Source organism: Cuculus canorus, chromosome 7 (genome assembly GCF_017976375.1).
Source record: "Cuculus canorus isolate bCucCan1 chromosome 7, bCucCan1.pri, whole genome shotgun sequence".
NCBI lineage: Eukaryota > Metazoa > Chordata > Aves > Cuculiformes > Cuculidae > Cuculus > Cuculus canorus.
In genome coordinates, this window is record NC_071407.1 from 21,420,856 (window position 1) to 21,442,322 (window position 21,467).

Below are 21,467 nucleotides of genomic sequence, written 5' to 3' on the forward strand. Positions count from 1 at the left end.
TGTGCATATACAGGTCTCCTGGTGTGTTTATGCTTTGAACAAAAGCTTGCGATATCCAGAAAAAAAATGGCTAGGATCAGAAAATTGCCTTGCAGACCAGCTAACTTCCAGCATTGGGAAGTTCTTTTTGGCAAGGGCAAACGCCCTGTCACGGAGCCCTTCCAGCAGAGGAAGGCTTGGCTGTTCAGAACACTAAGACTTTAAGTGGAGCTAAAGCTTAATCTGTCAGTAATGAGGGGATAAATCTCACTAAAATACAACATTCAGATAAATCTAGAATATGTAGAAATTCAGCACCTGTTTGTGAAATACGAGAGGTTGCCCTATGCCAGTGCACCATTCAGAACGCAACGCCTGAGGCTTCAGAAAAGTTATTTCTGTGCTCTCTGGAGGAAGTGGTCAGTGACGGATAGCATAGCACTGCATGTTTGCAGCACCCTTGCAGCTGGTTTATATGAGTGTTGTTGGTGCAGAGGCTGAGGAAAAAGGCTGCTTGCCTGGAAGTATACCACCAGCATTGCCAGGCAGTCAGAAAACTTGAACTGTTGTTTTCTCTGGGCAATAGGAGCTGGGAAACACTGGCTGCTAAACCACTGTATTGCCAATAAATGGTTGGTGGGGTTGAATGAGAGACGTGTCACAGCTGTGGCATGAAGAGGAAGAAAGCAAGTGAGGCACTTGCTCAGCTCCTGCTCAGTGAAAGTGCCTCTTAAATATGATCACAGGTTTAGAATGACTGAGAGAATTAAGACCGGACACCTTTAATGTCAGAAAGCAGTAGTTAAACTTTCTTTTGAGCTAGTTTCTTAGTTACGAAAGGTGATTGGAACTGCAAATGCAGCCTGTGCCTTGCACTAGTTCCGTCTTAAGCATTTTAAAGTGCTTCCTGCTCTTCCTGAGAGTGAGATGCTACAGAAGTTGCTGAGCATTTTATGCTGTTTTGGCTGAAAAAAGCAAATATCAGTAATAGTTCAGAGATGGTGTCACTACATAAGGGTTCTGAGGACTTGCTGTACACTAGGGTCAAGACAAGCTGAATTTATTGATGTACTGTATTGCATGGTGGACTTCAAAAATAAGTCTTATCAGCTCATTTTTTTTAAGGTAATCTGGATGCTTTATATTCTGAATATTTGGAATGCAATGACCGGCTTCTATTTTGTAAAAAAGCTTAGTTTTTGCAAGGCAAAAATAAGAGGTGAAGAGTTGCTTTTGAAACACCTAGCTGGTGGTGAAATGTAAATTGTGTGCTCACTCCCATGAGGCCATCACAGCCATCCTTTGCTTGGCTTTGGTCTGTTATGTCTGCTAGGAATACACATGGACTGTGTGGTGCTATACTTCTGCCAGAGCCCGTGTTCCTTGAGCAGGCTGTGATATAAGGTGGTGCAGCACCGTGCAGAAGGGCTTGTTGGTGTCTAAGTGGGATAGCCTCTTAGGGACTGCAACCCTCACAGAACTGCTATGCTAGAGTGTGAGTTGAAAAGCATTTATGAAACGCTTGTTCAGGCTTTCCCTGCCCTCCGTGCTCTCTCCCACAGCTGCCAGTGTTAAATCCAATGCAGTGCACAGGAAGATAGTTTTGAACTCTGCAGTATGCATGGTCACTTCTTTTTCTTTGTCATGTGACCTTTATTTATTTTTCCCCCCCTTGCTTCCACAGACCCTTCCTTACTTGGTAGATCATGGAGAGTCTGGCCCTGTCCGATGCAATAGGTGCAAGGCTTACATGTGCCCTTTTATGCAATTCATCGAGGGCGGAAGGAGGTTCCAGTGCTGTTTCTGCAGCTGCGTCACTGAGGGTAAGATTTCTTCTGAAAATTCGTCTCTGGGCTCTGTTGGAGTGAACTTTGAATAAGGTGCAAACAAATACTTTTTTATCATGTTATCATTTGTAATGTATGCTGTGCTCTAATGAATGTTTAGCCTTGTACAGAAATCGTTATAAAACACGTTCAGTGTTCAGTTCTGAAATTACATTCAAATTGAGTAGGTGCTCATGCATTGCAGCATTATTGTACCAAGCTTTTAGCATGAGATACTTGTAGTGTAACATATGGTGGTTTGAAAACTTTATGCTCTTTTCTTAGGGCATTTCAAACTTAGATTTTCCTGTGATAGTGATAGACAGAGATGTACATCTAGACAGAAGAGCAATGAAACTGGTGAAGGGGCTGGAGAACAAGTCTTATGAGGAGCGGCTGAGGGAGAGGAGAGGCTGGGGTTGTTTAGCCTTGAGAAGAGAAGGCTGAGGGGAGACCTTATTGCTCTCTGCAGCTACCTGAATGGAGGTTGTAGAGAGGAGCGTGCTGGCCTCTTCTTCCAAGTGACAGGGGACAGACAAGGGGGAATGGCCTCAAGCTGCACCAGGGGAGGTGCAGACTAGGTGTCAGAAAAAAATTTTTCACAGAAAGGGTCACTGGGCACTGGAATAGGCTGCCCAGGGAGGTGGTTGAGTCACCATCCCTGGAGGTATTTACAAGAGAGGTAGACAAGGTGCTCAAGGTGCTCAGGGCCATGGTTTAGTGATAGATAGGAATGGTTGGACTTGATGATGCAAGAGGTTTTTTCCAACCTGGTGATTCTATGATAGACAGTAGCATGAGTTAGGACTTTTTTTTGCTCACAAAACCTGTTTAAACATTACTTTGCGATAACATTGTAGCTATATCTGCTACAGCTGAATTGTAGTGTTCAAGGTATGCCAGTTGATCTCAGTTACTCTTCTAAATTAATATTAAACATGCTTCCTTTTAAGCAGAAGCTGCTATGTGCAGCTCATAGCATGGCATCCGTAGGCTTGCTTTGAAGGCCCAGTGGAATGTAAGGTACACAAACCTTATGGTGACACTTTTGAGTTTCTCATTCTATTGTAAGTAATTTGTTACTACTGATAAAAGATGGTTATATTTTTTTGTTTGGACTAAATCCTCCAGAAGAATCCTAAGAGCGTGTTATAGGGACATTTCTGATATGAAACATAGAATGAGAATGTAAAGGAGATGCAGGAAAGGTGTGACAGTGACTGTGCAGTGTTACACCTGGTGCACAAGGAAAACAAAGCGGTGATATTTCCTGGCTTTAACACTCTTAAATTGCATGAATATTCTTAGCAATACTCGCGTGCTAGCACAGAGTGCTAGCTGGCTTGGAGTTTCATTTTAAATAGTCATGGTCCTCTTCACTCTCAAGTCAGTGTTTATTGTGGCCTGTCACTGAAGTTAATGTTTCTTCCTTCCCCAGTGCCACCTCACTATTTCCAGCATTTGGATCATACTGGAAAGCGGGTAGACTTCTATGATAGGCCCGAGTTATCACTGGGATCTTACGAGTTTCTAGCAACAGTTGACTATTGCAAGGTACTGCAGTATGTGTTTATTATGGTACTTTGATTTGCTTTTAAATAAAAAGCCTGTTTTCCTGAAAGTAAGAACGAAATGAATTGTTTGGGGCTGGCAGAGGTAATTAACAGCATTAATCCATCCCAGCTTGTTGTGCAAGATAATGTGCTTGTCTGCTTGCTCCCCAAAGTAGAGAGAGTTTGGATCCACACGTGGCACAATGTGCTTTTGTTACAGCTATGTCTGTTCTCTTCTGGTGCTGTATAAGCAGCTGCAGCTCCTGTTACCTCGGTGGCTCTGCAGGAGGGACTCTGTACAGCAATCTCTGCTGAAATAAATACTGGGAAAATAAATGCCTAAATGTTGCAGCTTTATACTGGTCATCTGATGCCTCAGCTTTACTTTGAGTTAAGGAGGAAAAAATTATTTTTCTTGTAACAGTGCAAAAAGCATTTTTAATTCCAATGAGATGTGATCTTTGCAGCCTTCTTGAAGGTTCTTCTGTTTTGCTTTTGTTCTGTGTGTTCTTTCCAGTATGACCAATTGATTTCAGAAAACTGAGTGAAATAAGCTGTTCTTTCCATAAGCAAACCTGATATTTAAGTAGAATGGAAAGGTTGCAGTTCTCGGCTGAAAATCTTAAGCTTTATATTGATGAAATCTCCTATAACAAGTCTGGTCAGATTCCGAAGTCCTGAGCATGGCAGGGAGCTTCCTTGCCTGCTGTCCCTATCTGACTGAGTCACATAAATGGATGATTTAGTTGTGATTATTGTGCTCTTCACTGAGCAATGTCAAAACCAGTCCAGGGTGTGTAATATTGACCCATTCCAAGTACGGTGTGCTGCTGTGTTTGTTAGTTGGACAGGGAGAATAATTACTGCTCATGGGTAGAAAAGTACCTGAAAGCTGTTAGAGTTTGGACCAGCCTTCATTTGTCTGTGTTACAGAGCTGTTATGTGGGCTGCATTAAATGGCCATAACTTCCTCCCTCTCTTCCACAGAATAACAAGTTTCCTAGTCCCCCTGCTTTCATTTTCATGATTGATGTGTCCTACAACGCTGTGAAGAGTGGCTTAGTGAGGCTAATATGTGAAGAATTGAAGTCACTCCTAGATTACCTCCCCAGGTAGGTATATTGTGTACCGCTATAGCCAGGCAAAATGCGGGAAACTGTCCCTTTCTCCCTTTTAAAAAAGCTAAAAATTAAAAAATTATTTGATAATCTTTTTGAGCCTTTATTCAGAAAAAGGCCAAGCAGCCTATCATTCTGGGTACCTTTGCAGGTGAAAATAAACCTTACTTCCTGCCATTTTTCTACTGTACTTTATCATGTTGGATTCTGTATGATGATTTCGCTGTCTGCTAAGATGTGAAGGCAAGGATGTCTTTTGCAGGGAAGGCAACATGGAAGAATCAGCCATTCGAGTTGGCTTTGTCACCTACAACAAGGTGTTACACTTCTATAATGTGAAGAGCTCACTGGCACAGCCACAAATGATGGTTGTCTCGGATGTGGCAGATATGTTTGTGCCTCTCCTCGATGGTTTTCTGGTGAACGTGAATGAGTCCAGGACAGTGATTGCCAGGTAACAGAAACTGATTCACAGTAAGTGCTGTAAGCTTCATGTTTGGTGTATTCGATTGTTTCATTTGAAAGTGTAACATGCACTGCTTATTTGTCATGGCGTTCACCTAGAAGTCATTTCATGTATTTTAACTTCCTATATTATTTGAGCTTAAGCTTGCAAAATAGGATGGGAAAATTCATGGGGAATGGGTGTGTTTGGCTCATAGTCCAGCTTGGCAGAGGGTATGGGTAAAGGAGTTTAGGGCAGACGGGCATTTCGGTACTGGGGGGGGGGGGGGGGGGGGGGGGGGGGGAGGGGAGCTAACCACATGAAGAATGATGCAGACTGGAAGTTGCAAGAATTGTGAATCACTGTCTTTAAAGCAACTGCCTAAATAACTGAACTGAGACAATAGTAATGTCTAATTTTGATTCCGTGGAGAAAATTGGATGGGTGGGATAAAGAAGATAAAATCTAGAAAGGAAAAAAGTGAAATTAGTAAAGTTTTGGCAAACTAACACAACTGTGGGGTGTAGCTAACTACATGGCTTTTCTGATTAAATGGAACCTGGAATTCTTCCTTGTTCTTTGCTAGTTTGCTGGACCAGATTCCAGAAATGTTTGCAGACACGAGAGAAACGGAAACTGTTTTTGCACCTGTGATTCAAGCAGGGCTGGAGGCGCTGAAGGTGAGTAAATGCATTGTCGTGGCAAATTCTTTGCCGTCTGAGGACTCAGAAGTTCATATTCTGCTAACACAGGTTAAAGTAACCAAGTTATCCCTGATCCTGTGTCTGACAGAGTGCCTTCCTGACATAAGGAAGAGATGCTTGCATGTTTGTTCTTGAATCAGTTTCCCTTATGATTTTTATAAGTGTTTCTAACCCATGCTATTGTTCTCGCTTACCTGCAGGCAGCCGAGTGTGCTGGCAAGCTCTTCATTTTCCACACCTCTCTGCCCATTGCAGAGGCCCCTGGAAAGTTAAAGAACAGGGATGATAAGAAACTGATCAACACAGATAAGGAGAAGGTAAGAATTACTTGCGTGATACTCACATTACAGGTTTATATTGTAGTTTTTGAGATAAAATCACTCCGAAACAACATTAAAACAGTTGTAAGGGTAGCAGGTAATGTAACCATCCCAGCTAATGCCTCTTAACGTTGCACTTAATCTTCTGTTTGTAAGCAGACTGCATAAACTTGCCATTGTAAGAATAACTCTGGTATGAGTGCAAGAAGACAGATTTCGATTCTTATACAGAATAAAATGCCATAGCTGGGCTAAAGTAAATGTGCTGAACTTACAGTTAAAGGAAGATGTGTAATAATTGTTGTAACACTCAAAAAGGCAGGGTCAGGAAGAACTTACATGATCCTAGTTTTTCTGGAGAGGGACTGAAAGAATAGAAGTGTATCGACTGGGATTATAAACTGAATGTCGCTTGCCTTTTCTTGCCACAAACTCCTATCTCATCTCTGATTTCCTTTCTTAGACTTTGTTTCAACCACAGACAAGCTTTTACAACAATTTGGCCAAGGACTGCGTGGCCCAGGGCTGCTGTGTGGATCTCTTCCTGTTTCCAAACCAGTATTTGGATGTGGCAACACTAGGTGTAGTAACCTTCCAGACAGGAGGCTCCATCTATAAGTATGCGTATTTCCAGGTATGAGTGGTGTTGACTCAACCTGCTGCTTGCTCTCCAAAAGAGTGATTGTTTAGTTGAGAGTTCTTTTTCAGTGTGAACCAGAGTGAGAAAGTACTACTTTGGAAATAAGTTGCTACTGAAATGTCAAGATTTTCACCAAAATTATTCTTTCAGCTTTATGCTTTTACACAAAATAGCTTTTAATAGGAACAACAAAAAGAAAAGCTATGCTGTTACCTTTTTGCACAATATTTTAGTATCAGGACATTAGGCCGTGTGTGATGTCTGGTTTTAGAGTAAGACTGCAGGAGATAATTTAAAAACAGAAAGTACTTCATGGTTTATGGAACAGCTCTGACTTCTTGGAGTGTGAAACCTGAATTGACACTTGTGTTCTAGCTGGAGACAGACCAAGACAGGTTCCTAAATGACTTGAGAAGAGATGTCCAGAAGGAAGTGGGATTTGATGCTGTAATGAGAGTGCGCACAAGCACAGGTGAGTGTTAGCATGAATGAATCTTAGCAACTGCTTCAAGCACATTGTATGGGAAGAAAGGGATTTTTCTTTAGTTTAAATCTCTTAATTTGAGACTAGGCTATGCAAAAGCTCTGCTAAATTCTAAGACTTCTGTCGAGACTGAGCAAAGATCCCTACTGAAATCTGTCCAGATAGCTTAGTGTCACTGCTGACAGGACTTTCAAGCTGTCTTGTTACTGAAAATTGTGGTTCACACTGGAATTTTTTTGATATTTTTTTTTAGGTATTCGAGCAACTGACTTTTTTGGAGCTTTCTACATGAGCAACACAACAGATGTTGAAATGGCCGGTTTAGACTGTGATAAAACAATCACAGTGGAGTTCAAGCATGATGACAAACTGAGCGAAGATAGTGGTGCACTCCTCCAGGTGAGACGGACACTTTTTGGAAGAGATAAGTGAGCTGACAGTTTAGAAATGCCACAAAACTGTGTCTGGGTGGAGCCAGTTTTCAGCTGGGGAGAGCACCAGTTGCAGGAAAGGACGGGGTCCCTCTGAACTAAATCATTAGACACTCCTTCAAGGAACCATTTGTTCTTTCTGCCTCTTACAATACCCTTAACCTTTCAGCGTACTTGTTCTAAGGGTGACCTAGACTAATTCAACCTACGGGCTATTTTCCAAGACCAATTCTCTTAATACAAACTGCCAACTTTGCTGCTTCTTATCCTTTGTTGACCCTCATTCTTAGCATACGCTTTTAGCTTGTTGTGCAAGTCTTTTACATAGCCATCTTATTTGTGCAGGCATCAGAATCCTAGTTTTTAATCAAGTTTTTCCTACTGTAATAGGACCTCACTTTTCCATATCCTGGATTTTTTTTGTCTCCTGCAGTGTGCTCTGTTATATACAAGTTGTGCAGGACAGCGACGACTCCGCATTCACAACCTCTCCTTAAACTGCTGCACGCAGCTTGCTGACCTCTATCGAAACTGTGAGACAGACACCCTCATCAATTACTTGGCTAAATATGGTAAGGGTGGATACAGTGACAAGAATTGCAGCCTTTAACTGCTGTTAAAATGCTTGCTGTCATCCAACAACACCTATTTATACTCTTTGCATCAAATGTCAGGTGGCAGTGCTGATACCTTGGTCATTTATGGGAAAGAGCATAAAGCTGCAATGACGCTATTGTTGCTTAGGATGAGAGTTACAGATGGGATCTAGGCTTGTCCTTCACACATTTTCTTGTCTAAAATCTTTTTAGTAGAGGTTTGCATTGAAAGCTGTCTGAATTCATCCTTGTCTTTTTCTGGACTGGTTAAGTTTGTTCTTTAACTGTTCCAGAAATTCACTTTGGGAATAGGAAATGGTGGCCTTTGTGCACTGCTGTGGGTTAAATATCATACTTTTGTGTTGTACCCCATTTACCCTTTCTAATTTGCAGCAGAAGCCTACAAATCTAGCAGAGATGTATGTTCATTGCCATTAAAATATAAGAAACAGCCTATTTTCCGTCCATTAAAGGAAGATGGCCAGGTCTATAGAAAGTCCTTTTATATACCCCCTGCTGTCAAATATGATTAGATGTATTTTTAATTACATGGGAGAGATGGAAAGTTGAAGAATATGTAATAAAACAGAGTAAATGAGCTTTATCAGATCTTCAGTAGGGAGGTATGATCTCTCAAGTATGATCTCAAGTTTGAAGGGGAGAGGAAAAAAGGCCTTCATAAACAACAGAAGTTTAGATTTACTTTGTGGAAGCAATGTTGGGTTTTTTTACTGTTTGTGAGCAATCACTTGACAGCTGTCCATGTCTCCCCTCTTTCTCGGCAGCATATCGTGGAGTTCTGAGTAGTCCAGTAAAGGCTGTACGAGATGCACTGATCAGCCAGTGCGCCCAGATCCTTGCTTGCTATCGAAAGAACTGTGCTAGTCCCTCTTCGGCTGGCCAGGTAAGCAACAGTGCTCTCACTTGAGTCACAGGCTCAGGAATTAGGAGATGATAGGAGTTTCTTCCTTAACCTGCTCAAAAAACAAAAGCCAGTTGCTTTGCTCAGTAGCAGTTTGCAAAGGGAAGACACAGGGGAGTGAAGAGATTGCAGGTAAAACTAGTTGAGAATGGCTTCTTGGACATCTGTCTGGAGCCTAGGAAGCATTGCCTGCTCCAGGGAAAAGCTTTATGTTGTTTTGGCAAGTCTATGATATAATTGTCAGCTTTCACTCCTCACAGCCGTACCACACGTTCATGTAAGCCTCATTTTGTCAAATCACGTTTAATTGCTTATTCAGCAAGACGGCTGACCAACTCGTGTCTGTGACTTGTAGCTGATCCTCCCTGAATGCATGAAGCTGCTTCCTGTGTACTTGAATTGTGTGTTGAAGAGTGACGTCCTTCAGCCCGGTCCAGAGGTCACAACAGATGACCGTGCCTACATTCGTCAGTTGGTCACATCCATGGATGTGGCAGAAACAAACGTTTTCTTTTATCCCAGGCTTTTGCCTCTGGTGAGTAATTCAGGGTATTTTTACTGCTTGAGACTTGCTGTTGTCTTGACTTGTCATAAGGACTGGCATTTATATTTTAGTAAGGCAAAGCGATTTGAGAAGGATTTGGGATCTGCCATCTGTTGGAATACTTCACTTAATTCCACTCAGCAACCAGTGCATTACTACATCTTGTGAATTTGCTGGGGTACTTTTTCCCTGAGCTGTGTGCATGTGACTAGTGGCAAAGAGGACACTTCTGACTCTTTCATAGTCTTGTAAAAGTCCTAAAGCTTTTTGTAACTTTACGTAGCGATTTTCATCATTGCCGAGCAACTCTATGTACTATTCTGACTTTTCAGTACCATGCTGCTGGAATAACGTTAACAACTGATTACATTTCTGCACCAGGAGGCAATATTAGAACTACAGAGTAATTTCACAGCAGCCCTGTATTCATTCCTGCTGACCGAGAGTCTCTGATCTGCTTCTGTGTCACATTCACTAAGAAAACTAAACTAAGGAAGATGGTACTTCACTCATAGCTATTGCAGTCTTATGAGTCCTAAAAATGAGAATAGTGTTGGGGTCTTGGTGGCAAATTTCCAGGTCTTCATAAGACATTCTTGGGTTATAACCACGATTTGACTTTATTTTTTGTTTCACTCTAAAACAGACCAAAGCAGATGTTGACAGTGACTCCTTGCCAGCAGCAATCCGGAACTCAGAGGAACGTCTCTCCAAGGGTGACATTTATCTGTTGGAGAATGGGCTGAACATCTTTGTGTGGGTGGGAGTCAATGTGCAGCAAGGCCTGATCCAGAATCTCTTTGGAGTGTCATCCTTCAGTCAGATCAGCAACACCTTGGTGAGCTGGAGGGCAGTGTGGGAGGTGGTGGCTGTGACAGTTGCCCAAAATGTAAAACAATCAGAAAGCAAGTTGAGAAAATAGTGTTGTATTTTCACACTGGGAACGAGAGAAGCACAAGCATGTGAAACTATAGTGGAAGTGTCCTTAGTCTAGGCATGTTTGGCATGTTCTTGCCTAGCTTTATTTGACAAACCACACCTCCACTGATGGTGAAAAGAACTGTTGACATGTAAATGGAATGAATGATTGACCCTGAATTCTGATATCATGTTATATTCTTTCAACTAGGTAAGGCCAAAGAGATTGTATGTTTGTGGGGGCAGATGTGCCTCTACCACTGTGTAACATGACAAAACTGCTGAGTTTTGTTTAATGCTGCTCTGTCTCCTGTGACTAATTGGAGTCGGATATCTTTCATTCCAGAGTACCCTGCCTGTCTTGGAAAACGCCTTTTCAAAGAAAGTACGATCTATTGTCAGCATGCTTCAAATGCAGAGATCCCGCTACATGAAGGTAAAAACATCCCCTACTTGTAGCTTTGAATCCCCTTCCCTTTTAGAGGAGCAGGTGATGCCTGGGAATGTTGCAGTGCTGAACTTATTCTTCCTGATCTCATAAATGTGATTCAAACAAAGTTTTCAAGGATCTGAATTTCTTTTTTGTACTAATAGATGGAGTTCTGTGCTTATCATAGTGCTGAAACAGATTTTTTTTTTTATATATAACACATTTATATTATAACACATTATATGTGTTATAGTGTACTAACGCACAAACCACTTACATGGTATTTTCATAGGCTCATGGAATGGTTTGGGGTGGAAGGGACCTTAAAGGTGATCCAGTTCCATGCCCCTGCCATGAGCAGGGACACCTCCCATTGGATCAGGGTGCTCAGAGTCCCATCCAACCTGGCCTTGAATGAGGCATTGACCATGTCTCTGGAAAACTTGTTTCAGTGTTCCACTATCCTCATTGTAAAAAAAAAAATTCTTCCTTACATCTAGTGTAAATACACCCTTTTAGTCTAAAACCATTATCCCTTATCCTATCACAACAGGCATTGCCAGCGTTTGTTCCCCTTACAAAGCTTACAATGTCCCCTTGAAGTACTGAAAGGCTGCGATAAGGTGTCCGTGGAGCCTTCTCTTCTCCAGGCCACACAACCCCACCTCTCTCAGCCTGTCTTCACAGCAGAGGTGCTCCAGCCCTCAGATCGTTTTTGTAGCCCTCCTCTGGACCCGTTCCAACAGGTCCATGTCTCTTCTGTGCTGAGGGCTGCAGACTGGACACAGAACTCCAGGCAGGGTTGCTTCAGAGTGGTGTAGAGAGACAGAATCCCTTCCTTTGTCCTGCTGCTCACACTATTTTCTTTCTATTTGGTCTGAGACTTAACCCAGCTTAGTTACAAAAGTCAAGGCTCATCAGCCCTATACACTGTGGTTATGGTTATCCATCTTTGGATTTTTGAGCCATTTAGGTTTTTGCTCTTTTTTTCAAAGAACATGAATTCTGCTAACTACTCACTGTTGGTTTTGCTTTTGGGTTTTTGTAGTTAATAATTGTGAAGCAAGAAGATAAGCTAGAGATGCTGTTCAAACACTTCCTGGTGGAGGACAAGAGCCTGAGCGGGGGTGCTTCCTATGTGGACTTCCTGTGTCACATGCACAAGGAGATTCGGCAGCTACTGAGCTAGAGGCGGGAGTGGTGCTAGAACTCAGCAGTGACATTTCAGTCTCCACTAATGACCTGATGGGAGGGCCCAGCACCCTCAAACAGGACAACATAGAAATCTGTACAATTCCATAATTTTTAATACACCTTGCATAAGCAGAAATCCTTTCAACTTCTCCCAGTCCCATATGAGAGATGAAACATTCTCCTGGTGAGGGCTAAACAAAAGGCCTTTGATACCAGGTCTTTTACCCGTATCAGAATTGTTTCCTGTGCTTGGCAGGAGTTCGCCCCCCCACCCCTTGCTCGCTAATCCTGTTGTAATGAATGTAGTTTTTTTTCAGTTCACTGTACATGATTCAACATCGGGTGAAAAAGCGGTAACTTCAAAACTTCTGGTAGTTGCTGTGTGTGTGTGTGTGTTTGTGTGGGCGCGTGTGCATGCTCCAGGTGTGAAGAGGATGCGCAGTCCAGGAGGATGAGAGGCAGGCTGGGCGGTGGGAAGCGGAGCAGCCAAATATGTTGTGTCTCCTTCTCTGAAGAGGAAAACATGAATTGCAGAGCATAGATGTATCGTGTGGCTGGCTGAACCTGAAATCCATGGAAAAGAGCATGAATGATAAGCCAAGAGGCAGCAGGGCAAATTTCTATCTGCAATCATCCCTTTACCGTACATTGCTGTGCACATCTGTAATGGAGTAACAGTTCAGTAAGCAACATCAGCGGCTTCTGAACAGCGTTAGGGATAAATACGGTGCTTCCTGGTGTGTGTGTATGGCGTCTCCTTCCCTTCTCATTGCACGCTTCTGTAGTGCCCTTCTCAGTCCATGTTCCATGGCCTCTCGTGCAGAGCTTACCTGTCTATCCAGATGGTGGTGGGAACAAAGCCTCTTGCCCTTAAGCAGAAAATACTTTTAAGAAGGTGGTGTGGGGCTGTGTAGGAACTGGATGATAAGAAAGTGGCCATGTTCAAACATATTATTGTGAATTATAGTAAACAAACGGGAATTTGAGTTATACTGATGCAAATTTGAGACTGCTTTGTACTCTAGAATACAAGGAAGGGGATATGAGAACTAAGATTTAGACTGTATTGCAAGTACCCAGTATCTGGTTTTGGAAGCACCTGGGCCATAGTGAAGAGTTTCCTTGCTGGATATTTATACCCTCCCTCGTTCTACCTACTGATCAGCTTGCACAAAACCTTTTTCTAAGCCTGTTTGTTAAACTAAAATACCTCAGACAGATTAATTCATTCACTTTGGCCACTCTGATGCTCCGTTCTGCAAGGGTGGACGAGAAGACTCCTGCGAAGAGTGAGCAAGAGCAAGTCAAATTCAGAGTTCTAAGGGCTTTGTTTACTCACTTTGGAAAAGAGGCTTGTATATTTTAACATGAATGCTTAAGTGTTCTTACAATACCTGGGAGTTCAAGCTGTAAGCACTAAGTGTGGAAGGAAGAATGTAGATGGGTTAGAGAACATATTCAGCTTGATATTTCAGAGGAAAGTCCTTGTTAAGATCAGAAGGATACCTGGCTGTGCTTTTAGTTCCATATCCTGTAGCATATATATAAATCCATTTTTCTTCTAATGCTGCTAGTTTGTCTTCCCTCCCATCACTACACAGACAGTGGAATATGAAAATTGTAATGGAGAAATTCTTTCACGATGGAGTTGACAGAACCTTTGGCGTTTTTGTGTAAGTGTGGCTGACTTTTTACTCCACGTACTGCCTCCAACCAAAAAAAAAGTAGAGGATTTTTAACCAGAGGGGAAAAACAAGAACAAGTTCCTGGGAATATAAGGCACAGCAACCACAGAATTCAACAAATACTGATTTCTAGTATTAATATTTGGGGGCAGGGGGGTGGAAATGAAATCATAAATGAACCTTTCATTTTCTTCACTTGTTTTTTTCCAATGCATCTTTTAATTTGTAAAGAAATAAAAATATATTAAGATGTATTTTATGTCATTGTTAGTAAATAAACAGTGCTTATTTTTCCAAACCCTGTATTTTGCGGGAGGGAGGAAGTGGGAAGTACACTCCAGTCTTCAGCTGACCGGATTCATTTGTTTTGGTTTTTTTTCTTTATGCACGGTGATTGGTGACAAACTCGACCACAGTCGACAGAGAAAAGGTGGTGTTTAATGGTGGTGTTACTTCACTTAAATGAACAGCTTTTAACTTTCTGCCCCTTCTGAACTCTGAATTCGCAAGGACCGTCCCCTTTTTTCTGGCAGCTTGGGTCTGGGTGGGGGTGTCACCCTTACCTTGTGACAACGTCAACTCAAAGACTGCCCAGTCCTGTTTTTTTCAGAGAAACATCTCCTATTTCAGAGCAGGGCAGCTGGGCGGGAGGGGTTCTTGGAGGGTAGGGTGCTAATACAAACGTGAAGCTGCCGACTGCAGCCTGGGATGATGTACAGCGTGCCTGTAACCTCGCAGCCATCGCCACCGGAGCACGAGACACTGCGAAATATCCCTTGGGACCGACGTTGCTGTAGCATATTTTTGGGGTTGCCCTCCCACAGAGCGCACGCGGGGTGCAGGGGCCGCTCCGGAGCCGCTCCCTCTGGCTGCTGAGGGGCTCCGTGCAGCGCGTTCGACGGGCGGCAACTCCCCAGCGGGGGTTGGTGGCAGCAGGTCGGGACGCACCCGGGACTGGCGCTCCGGGGGGAGGGGAGGGGGGCGGCCCCTCTGCCCCGGCTCGGGAGCTCCCGGGTCCTGCCCACACCGCCCTTTCCAAAGGGCAGCAGAGATTCCTTGTCCCGCCCAGAGCGCGGCCACCTCTGCTGCCGCCCCAAGTTACGAACGAGCCGCGCTGCGGCCGGGGCCGAGCTCTCTCTCGAGGAATGAACGCGAAGCCTTCAGCAACTCCAGAACCGAGCGGGAATTCCACCACAACCACCGCTCCATCGCGCAGCCGCCTCGCAACAGGGCAGGCGGGCGCTGTCACGTGAGGGCGAGCTGTGGCGGACTGGCTCTGTCACGTGACGCGGCGGGGCGGTGTCCGGCGGGGCCGTGGCGGGGATGAGGCCGGGGCGCTGTGGCGGAGGGTCCCGCGCTACGCTGCGAGTGCTGCTGCTGCTGTGGCTGTGCTGGGCGGCGGGGGCTGCGCTGGGCCCGGGCGTCCCGGGGCAGTGTGGGGCGGAGGAGTGGCCGCGGGACCCCGTCCCTCCCGGCGCGTCCTTCGCCGCCGCCGCCTCCTACCGCGGCCCCGGCAACAACGACACGCGGAGCGACCGCTCGCTGCCAGTGCTGCTGTGGTGGAGCGGCAGCCTCTTCCCGCACTTCCCGGGCGACACGGAGCGCATCGACTGCGCGCGGGGGTCGTGTCTGGCCACGCGCCGCCGCCGCGCCGCCCGCGGCCGCCGCACCGCCGCGCTGCTCTTCTACGGCACCGACTTCAGGGCGTACGAGGCGCCGCTGCCGCGCCTGCCCCGCCAGACCTGGGCGCTCTTCCACGAGGAGTCCCCCATGAACAACTTCCTGCTCTCGCACCCTCCCGGCATCCACCTCTTCAACTACACCGCCACCTTCCGCCGCGGCTCCGACTTCCCGCTGACGCTGCAGTGGCTGCCGGGCGCCCCGTACCTGCGGGCACCCGCCCCCGCGCTGGCGGAGCGCGACGCGTGGCGGCGGCGGGGCTACGCGCCCGTCCTCTACCTGCAGTCCCACTGCCACGTCCCCTCCGACCGCGACCGCTACGTGCGGGAGCTCATGAAGCACATCCAGGTGAGCGGCGCGGGGAGGCCCTGCGAGCCGCCCGCGCCTTGTAACGGGGCCCGGCGTGATTGGTGAGCTGTGGGCTGAACGGGCGCTGCGGGCTGGGCGCCGGTCTCCGGCTGGATAAACGCCTAACGCGATGGGTGAGCGGTGGGAGTCACCGCCGCCTTGTCACGGCGCTCAGCATCGGGCTGGATAAACACCCGGTGTGGTGGTGAGCACCCAGTGCGATGGGCGAGCAACAGGCTGACCCGTCGCCTCATATTGGGATTCAGCATCCAGACAGATAAACCCCTAACGCGATGGGTGAGCAATGGGTTGACTGCCGCCTGCTAAGGGCATTCATTTGTGCTTGTTTTTAGGCACGTCACAAATCCTAATGTGATGCATTCCGACTGCCAGAGTTGTGTTACTTCCCAAAGCGTGGGCCAGATATGCCAGGAGGTCAGCCTGGTGGCGGCTGTCAGCTGCAGAGCTGGCCAAAGTCAGGATCATAGAATCATGGGATGGTTTATGTTGGAAGGGACTATTAAAACCCATTCAGTTCCACTCCCTCTGCACAAGCAGGGACATCTTCACCTTTATCAGACTCCTCAGAGCCCCATCCAACTGGACCTTGAGTGTTTCCAGGGAAGGGGCATCCACCACATCAGGCACGCATTGGGCTGAGCCCTGGTAAGCTTGGTCTTGCAGACCAAGTGCTAGAAGGTGCTGAAATCTGCAGACTGTCCAGTTAGTTTACAGGAAGGCTGTCCGTTTCCAAGCCTTGCGCCCACTTGGAAGTATGGATGTGTAGTAAAAAGACAGATTCCTGTATCTCAAGAATTTCTTTACCTGCGTTGTGGTGGGACTGTGTTGCTTCTATGGTGATTCCATAGAATCATTAATCGTTCCAAAGTATGAAGCAGATTCCAGATGAAGTTATTGTCTTTCAGTTTTAGGCAGTATTCTTTTAGCTCTCCATGTCAGGTTTTCTTAGTCTGACAAATGGAAAGCTTTTGCCAGTCTGCTGAGGCTGGCAGGAACGTGTGACAACTGTACTGGGTCTCTCTTTGGTTGAAAGGTGACTTTTAGATTATCAAAGAGTTGAATGCCCTTCCTTACCTCTCACTTTCTGGTTCATCTGCTAACAAATATGTTTTGGAGTGACATATTCCTTTCTCTGTCCTCCCCAGTCTGTAGCATCTTTTAGTCTGGGAATAGCCACAAGGGAAAGACCTTGGAGTGAGAGTGAAGCTAAAGTGAGGTGGCTGGGAACTGATGAGAGTTAGGAATTGTACAAGATCTAAAAGCTCTGAAAACAAACATATTTCTTTGACAATGTTCTGGTGTTACTTTAGGTTGACTCCTACGGCAAATGCCTGCATAACCGTGATCTTCCCAGTGAGCGACTGAGAGACACCTCTACAGCCACTACTGAAGACTCCGAGTTCATGGCTTTCATTGCCAGGTACAAGTTCCACCTGGCCTTGGAGAACGCCATATGCGATGACTACATGACGGAGAAGCTGTGGCGCCCGATGCACCTGGGTGCTGTCCCGGTGTACCGAGGCTCCCCGTCTGTTCGGGACTGGATGCCAGACAATCACTCCATCATTCTTATCGATGACTTTGAGAGCCCCCGGGAGCTGGCAAAGTACCTTGATTTCCTGGACAAGAATGGGGAGGAATATATGAAGTATCTAGAGTATAAAAAACCTGGTGGAATCCAAAACCAGCTCTTGCTAGAGAGCCTGGAGAAGCGGGAGTGGGGTGTGAACGACATGACTCTGCCCAATTACCTGAATGGCTTCGAGTGTTTTGTCTGTGACATGGAGAACGCGCGGCTAAGGGAAGAGGAGGAACACAAAAAGTCTCAAGGGAAGATCCCAGCTCCCAAACCTCGAATTGCTCAGTTCCAGCACATGGGATGTCCTATGCCAACCCCTGGGTTTGGATCTGTTGACGACCTCTCTGGACAAGACAGGTAGTGTTCCAATACTGTGCTTTCTGGAGGGAAAAAAAAAGCTTCAAATAATAGTAGCTGTAACTTTTAGTAATACTTTGTACTTGAAGCATCTCTTAACCTATCTCCAGTTACACTTTAAGTCCTGTGGGTGGTGTGGTGGTTCTGCTCATACTGTGTGGCACTGAGGCTGAAGGAGAGGTGTGGGTGGTTGAAGTGGTTGGTGGTTGAATGAGGAGCGCAAGGGTAATACAGTGGTTTGTGCCTCATGAGGAAAACCAGCTTAAAGATGTATCACATTTGCCACGTGTGTGCTGTGAGGTACGATGCAATAGAATTGCAATCGAATCCAGTAATCAGCCAGCATTAAAGGTAGATCTTTGTCTCATGGTGATAAGGTCTCAGGTGTGTGTAGTTGGTGGTTTCAGGACACTTGTACAGTCATGTTCATCCTGGGGTACCAATTTTTTTCCAAGTTACAGTTTCCAAGTTACAGAGTCAGATTATTTTCTTAAAAAACAGTGACGAGAATGTAAAATGAAAAATACCAAAGTATTCTTATACAATATTTTTTATGAAAGTCTTCACTGGGATAGCAGAATTCCTTTTGGTGCCATTTCCGTAGAGTATGGCTGGAAAACATTTTCTTTTCTCTGTTCCCTACAGCCATTTATTCTTGTGTCAGGTACTGAATGCGAGTAGTCCTGACTGTGTCCTTGTTCAGTGCTGTAAAGAACAAGTAACTCGCATTGGCAGTTCTTGGAACAAAAATTAATGATTTGAGCTGGTAAGCAGTGATCTTGCAGTGCGTCCAAGTGCTGCATTTTACAGAGGAACCTTTTGGCAGATGTTGTTTTCTAAGGCAGAAGTCAGCCTCTGTCTTTGATCCTTCCAATGTGATCTATGTGAAGAGGTTTATTTTGAAGTCTCTGTTGGTGTACACTGCAGAGATGTCCCATCATAGATCATGCTGCTGACCGCAGAAAATTAATTCCCATGGCATACGAGTTGCCTGCTGCTCCCAAAGCAAGTGACAGTGACACATTGTGCATCTCTTTTGCTCTTCCTGGAGCAGTGGGTGAGATCTGCTGCTGGGCTGTGCAGTCATGCATGCTCTATTGTAGGGTGTACAAAGGGCACACAGAGGGCACTGTACTTATTCCTGTGGTTGTCAGGGAGAAGCAGAAAGCTCTGTCTATAAGCAACAAGCATCGGCTAACTCATATGGACAGATTAGAGCATTGTGTTTGGTCCTTCTTCCCAAAATTGGTGATGGGCTGATGTGGCTGGGTGGCAGATATAACAGAGGGAAGATTCATAAACTATTGCCATACCTTGATCTAACACAAATAAAAGAAGTGGTCCATGTGATCATGGGTGGGAAGGGAATTCATACAGTGATACAGTCTGTGCTATGAAATGTGTGAGAACGTATGCACTGAAGAAGAGAAAATATGTACTCTACCGTGCGGTCTGGCAATAAAGAATGGAGTCAGGGCTGAGGGATGTAATGCCTTTTTTTTGTCTCTGCCCTGTATAACCTGAGTTTGTAATAAGTAGTTGTCATTCTCTAATTGTTAAATGGTTTGTCTGAAAAACCACTGGTTCTCTGGCTGGTTCTGCATGTCGTGGCTATGGGAGGCTGCTTTCAAACTCATGTAGGGACTCAGACGAGATTTTATTTTAGTAGATGGTTTCAATCTTTGCAGTTAACAATTTAGTCTCTTTGGTTATCACTACAGTCACATGCTGACTCCTGCAGAATGCTATAATGCTAATAGTGAATTATATTTTCTGCAGATAGTTTTCACAGCAAATTTCTTTTCAAATGACTTTGGGGAACAATGGCATGGTGGCAACATCCTTTGTCATCACCATCTCTGGGCCTGTTTTCCTTTTAGGGGAAAGAGAAAAATTGGTTTCTGTGCTGTTGCAGCTTCAGACTGATTTGGTTTTTTAGCAGTTTATGGTGGTATTTCTTTTCTGTTTCAGTTGGAAAGAGATGTGGCTGCAGGACTATTGGCAAGGTCTCGATCAGGGTGAGGCCCTCACTGCTATGATTCACCGCAATGAGTCGCATCAGGGACGATTTTGGGACTATATGCATGAGATCTTTCTCAAGAGGACGAGGCAGCACTGACCCAGCTCTGTGGCAGCTTGATTTGAAAATTGCAGTGGAAGGTGAGACCGAATTCTTACCTCGCTCCAAATGTCTGCCTTGAAATAGAAGAGAAATTCTGACAGAGACTGTTTTATCCCGTGAATGAAGTGAGTAAGTTTTTGTTACAGTTGGATTTCGGCGGTGGAGATCTGAGCAACTGCTTTGATTTGAATTTCAGCTCCGTGGTGTGAAGCTGCTCCTGATTGCAGGTGTCAGCATGGGGGGCAAAAGGAGAATTTGCTCTCCTCTTGCACTTGGTATGGTTTCCTCATGGCGTGCATGACTTCGAAGGAACGCTTCTTCAGACTCTTGCTCAAACGCCCTAAGGTATTTCAGGGATTTTTTTTTAATCTACAAAGTATTAATTGTTTTTTATAAGTATTTTATAAACCACTTACCGTCCTCATAAAGGTGTACTTTTACCTGCTGTGAACAAATAGTTTTTCCAGTGAAGGAGTTACAAAAGACAAATGTCTGTGGAGAGCGATTATGCCTTATGAAATTGCAGCAATAAAGTGTCTTATACCCAAGTAAGTGTGCCTCAAGTACTCCTTCATGTCAGGGTAACTGAATAGTGATAAGCAGCTCTCTTACTCTGCTAACTTCCCAGGTGATGCTTACTGTGGGATGAGAGACTACATTATTTAGTTTACATCTTCCAACAAGGTGTTGCACATGAGAAAATGTATCACCTGGTACTAGGGTGAAATCGGTATGCTTTGGTTCTTATAAGTTTCCAGCAGGTCTGAAATCCCAGCTTTGAGCTTCATTGCTGTTACCAAGCATATTTCTCACGCAATGTCCCTTCTTAACTTTAGTATGAGCTCAACTCAGACATGGAAGTAACTTTTATCACAGATATTCTGTGGGGTTTGTCTGAGTTTTTCCAAAGTACAGCCTTTAGTTTGTCAATAAGAGTCATGAGTCAGTTTCAGCAGCTTTCTTTTCAGAGTTCCTAGTGTCTTCCTAGATTTAACCATTTTGTACAGTCCTACAGGTGGTGAACTCAAAGAGTAATGGGTATCAGCTATGACTCCTCACAGCTGTGATGCTCACCCAAGCCTCGCATTTCCCTTGTACCTGCAGAGTTTTTTTCTGTAGTAATAGATGACACTGGTTTATCATCTCCTGTAGATCACTACATGTTCATGACTTATAAACAACATGTTTGTTGCCTGTGTTCATATACTAAATGTGTTCCACTTATTGTGAAACTTACTGACCACTAATTGGATTTCTTACTTCCTTGCTGTAAATCCAAACCAGCAAGACAGTGGCTGGATGTCATCATACATGTTGTGACTACTGGAAGGCTTATATGATACTCAGACTGAACAGTGTATATAACATCTTTCTTAATCAAGTTCTTGCAGTGCAGGTGTCCCTACTCATAAAACCACACAACTGAGATTGATCAGCAATTGTAGCAAAGCTATCAGACGTTGAGGATGATGAAGACGTTACCTCTGCAAACGCTTTGCTATGCTTCTGCTAACTAGGGTGAGTAATTCGCCACTTGTCATGCATTTTCCCTGTTTACTGTGTGATAGAGG

The 21,467-nt window shown here is 44.9% G+C and overlaps 2 protein-coding genes across 5 annotated transcripts in view; both read left to right on the forward strand.

Annotated features, from left to right (window-relative positions):
- The window catches only part of SEC24C (SEC24 homolog C, COPII coat complex component), a 35,126-nt gene extending 21,149 nt beyond the window's left edge, over positions 1–13,977 (forward strand). For all 4 annotated transcript variants that reach the window (XM_054070805.1, XM_054070807.1, XM_054070808.1 and 1 more), the window contains 15 exons: positions 1,664–1,802; positions 3,244–3,359; positions 4,346–4,470; positions 4,739–4,930; positions 5,508–5,601; positions 5,826–5,942; positions 6,409–6,579; positions 6,961–7,057; positions 7,323–7,468; positions 7,934–8,072; positions 8,882–9,000; positions 9,374–9,553; positions 10,209–10,400; positions 10,827–10,916; positions 11,959–13,977. In XM_054070805.1, coding sequence (XP_053926780.1) covers positions 1,664–1,802; positions 3,244–3,359; positions 4,346–4,470; positions 4,739–4,930; positions 5,508–5,601; positions 5,826–5,942; positions 6,409–6,579; positions 6,961–7,057; positions 7,323–7,468; positions 7,934–8,072; positions 8,882–9,000; positions 9,374–9,553; positions 10,209–10,400; positions 10,827–10,916; positions 11,959–12,099 — 2,058 coding nt within the window. In that variant the 3' untranslated portion in view covers positions 12,100–13,977. The remainder of the gene's footprint in view (positions 1–1,663; positions 1,803–3,243; positions 3,360–4,345; positions 4,471–4,738; positions 4,931–5,507; positions 5,602–5,825; positions 5,943–6,408; positions 6,580–6,960; positions 7,058–7,322; positions 7,469–7,933; positions 8,073–8,881; positions 9,001–9,373; positions 9,554–10,208; positions 10,401–10,826; positions 10,917–11,958) is intronic.
- Positions 13,978–14,156: 179 nt separating this feature from the next.
- Positions 14,157–21,270, forward strand: FUT11 (fucosyltransferase 11). The gene is made up of 3 exons (XM_054070809.1): positions 14,157–15,817; positions 17,149–17,774; positions 19,746–21,270. The coding sequence occupies exons 1-3, from the start codon at positions 15,113–15,115 to the stop codon at positions 19,891–19,893; spliced, it is 1,479 nt and encodes a 492-aa protein (XP_053926784.1). The 5' UTR covers positions 14,157–15,112; the 3' UTR covers positions 19,894–21,270.
- The last annotated feature ends 197 nt before the right edge of the window (positions 21,271–21,467 follow it).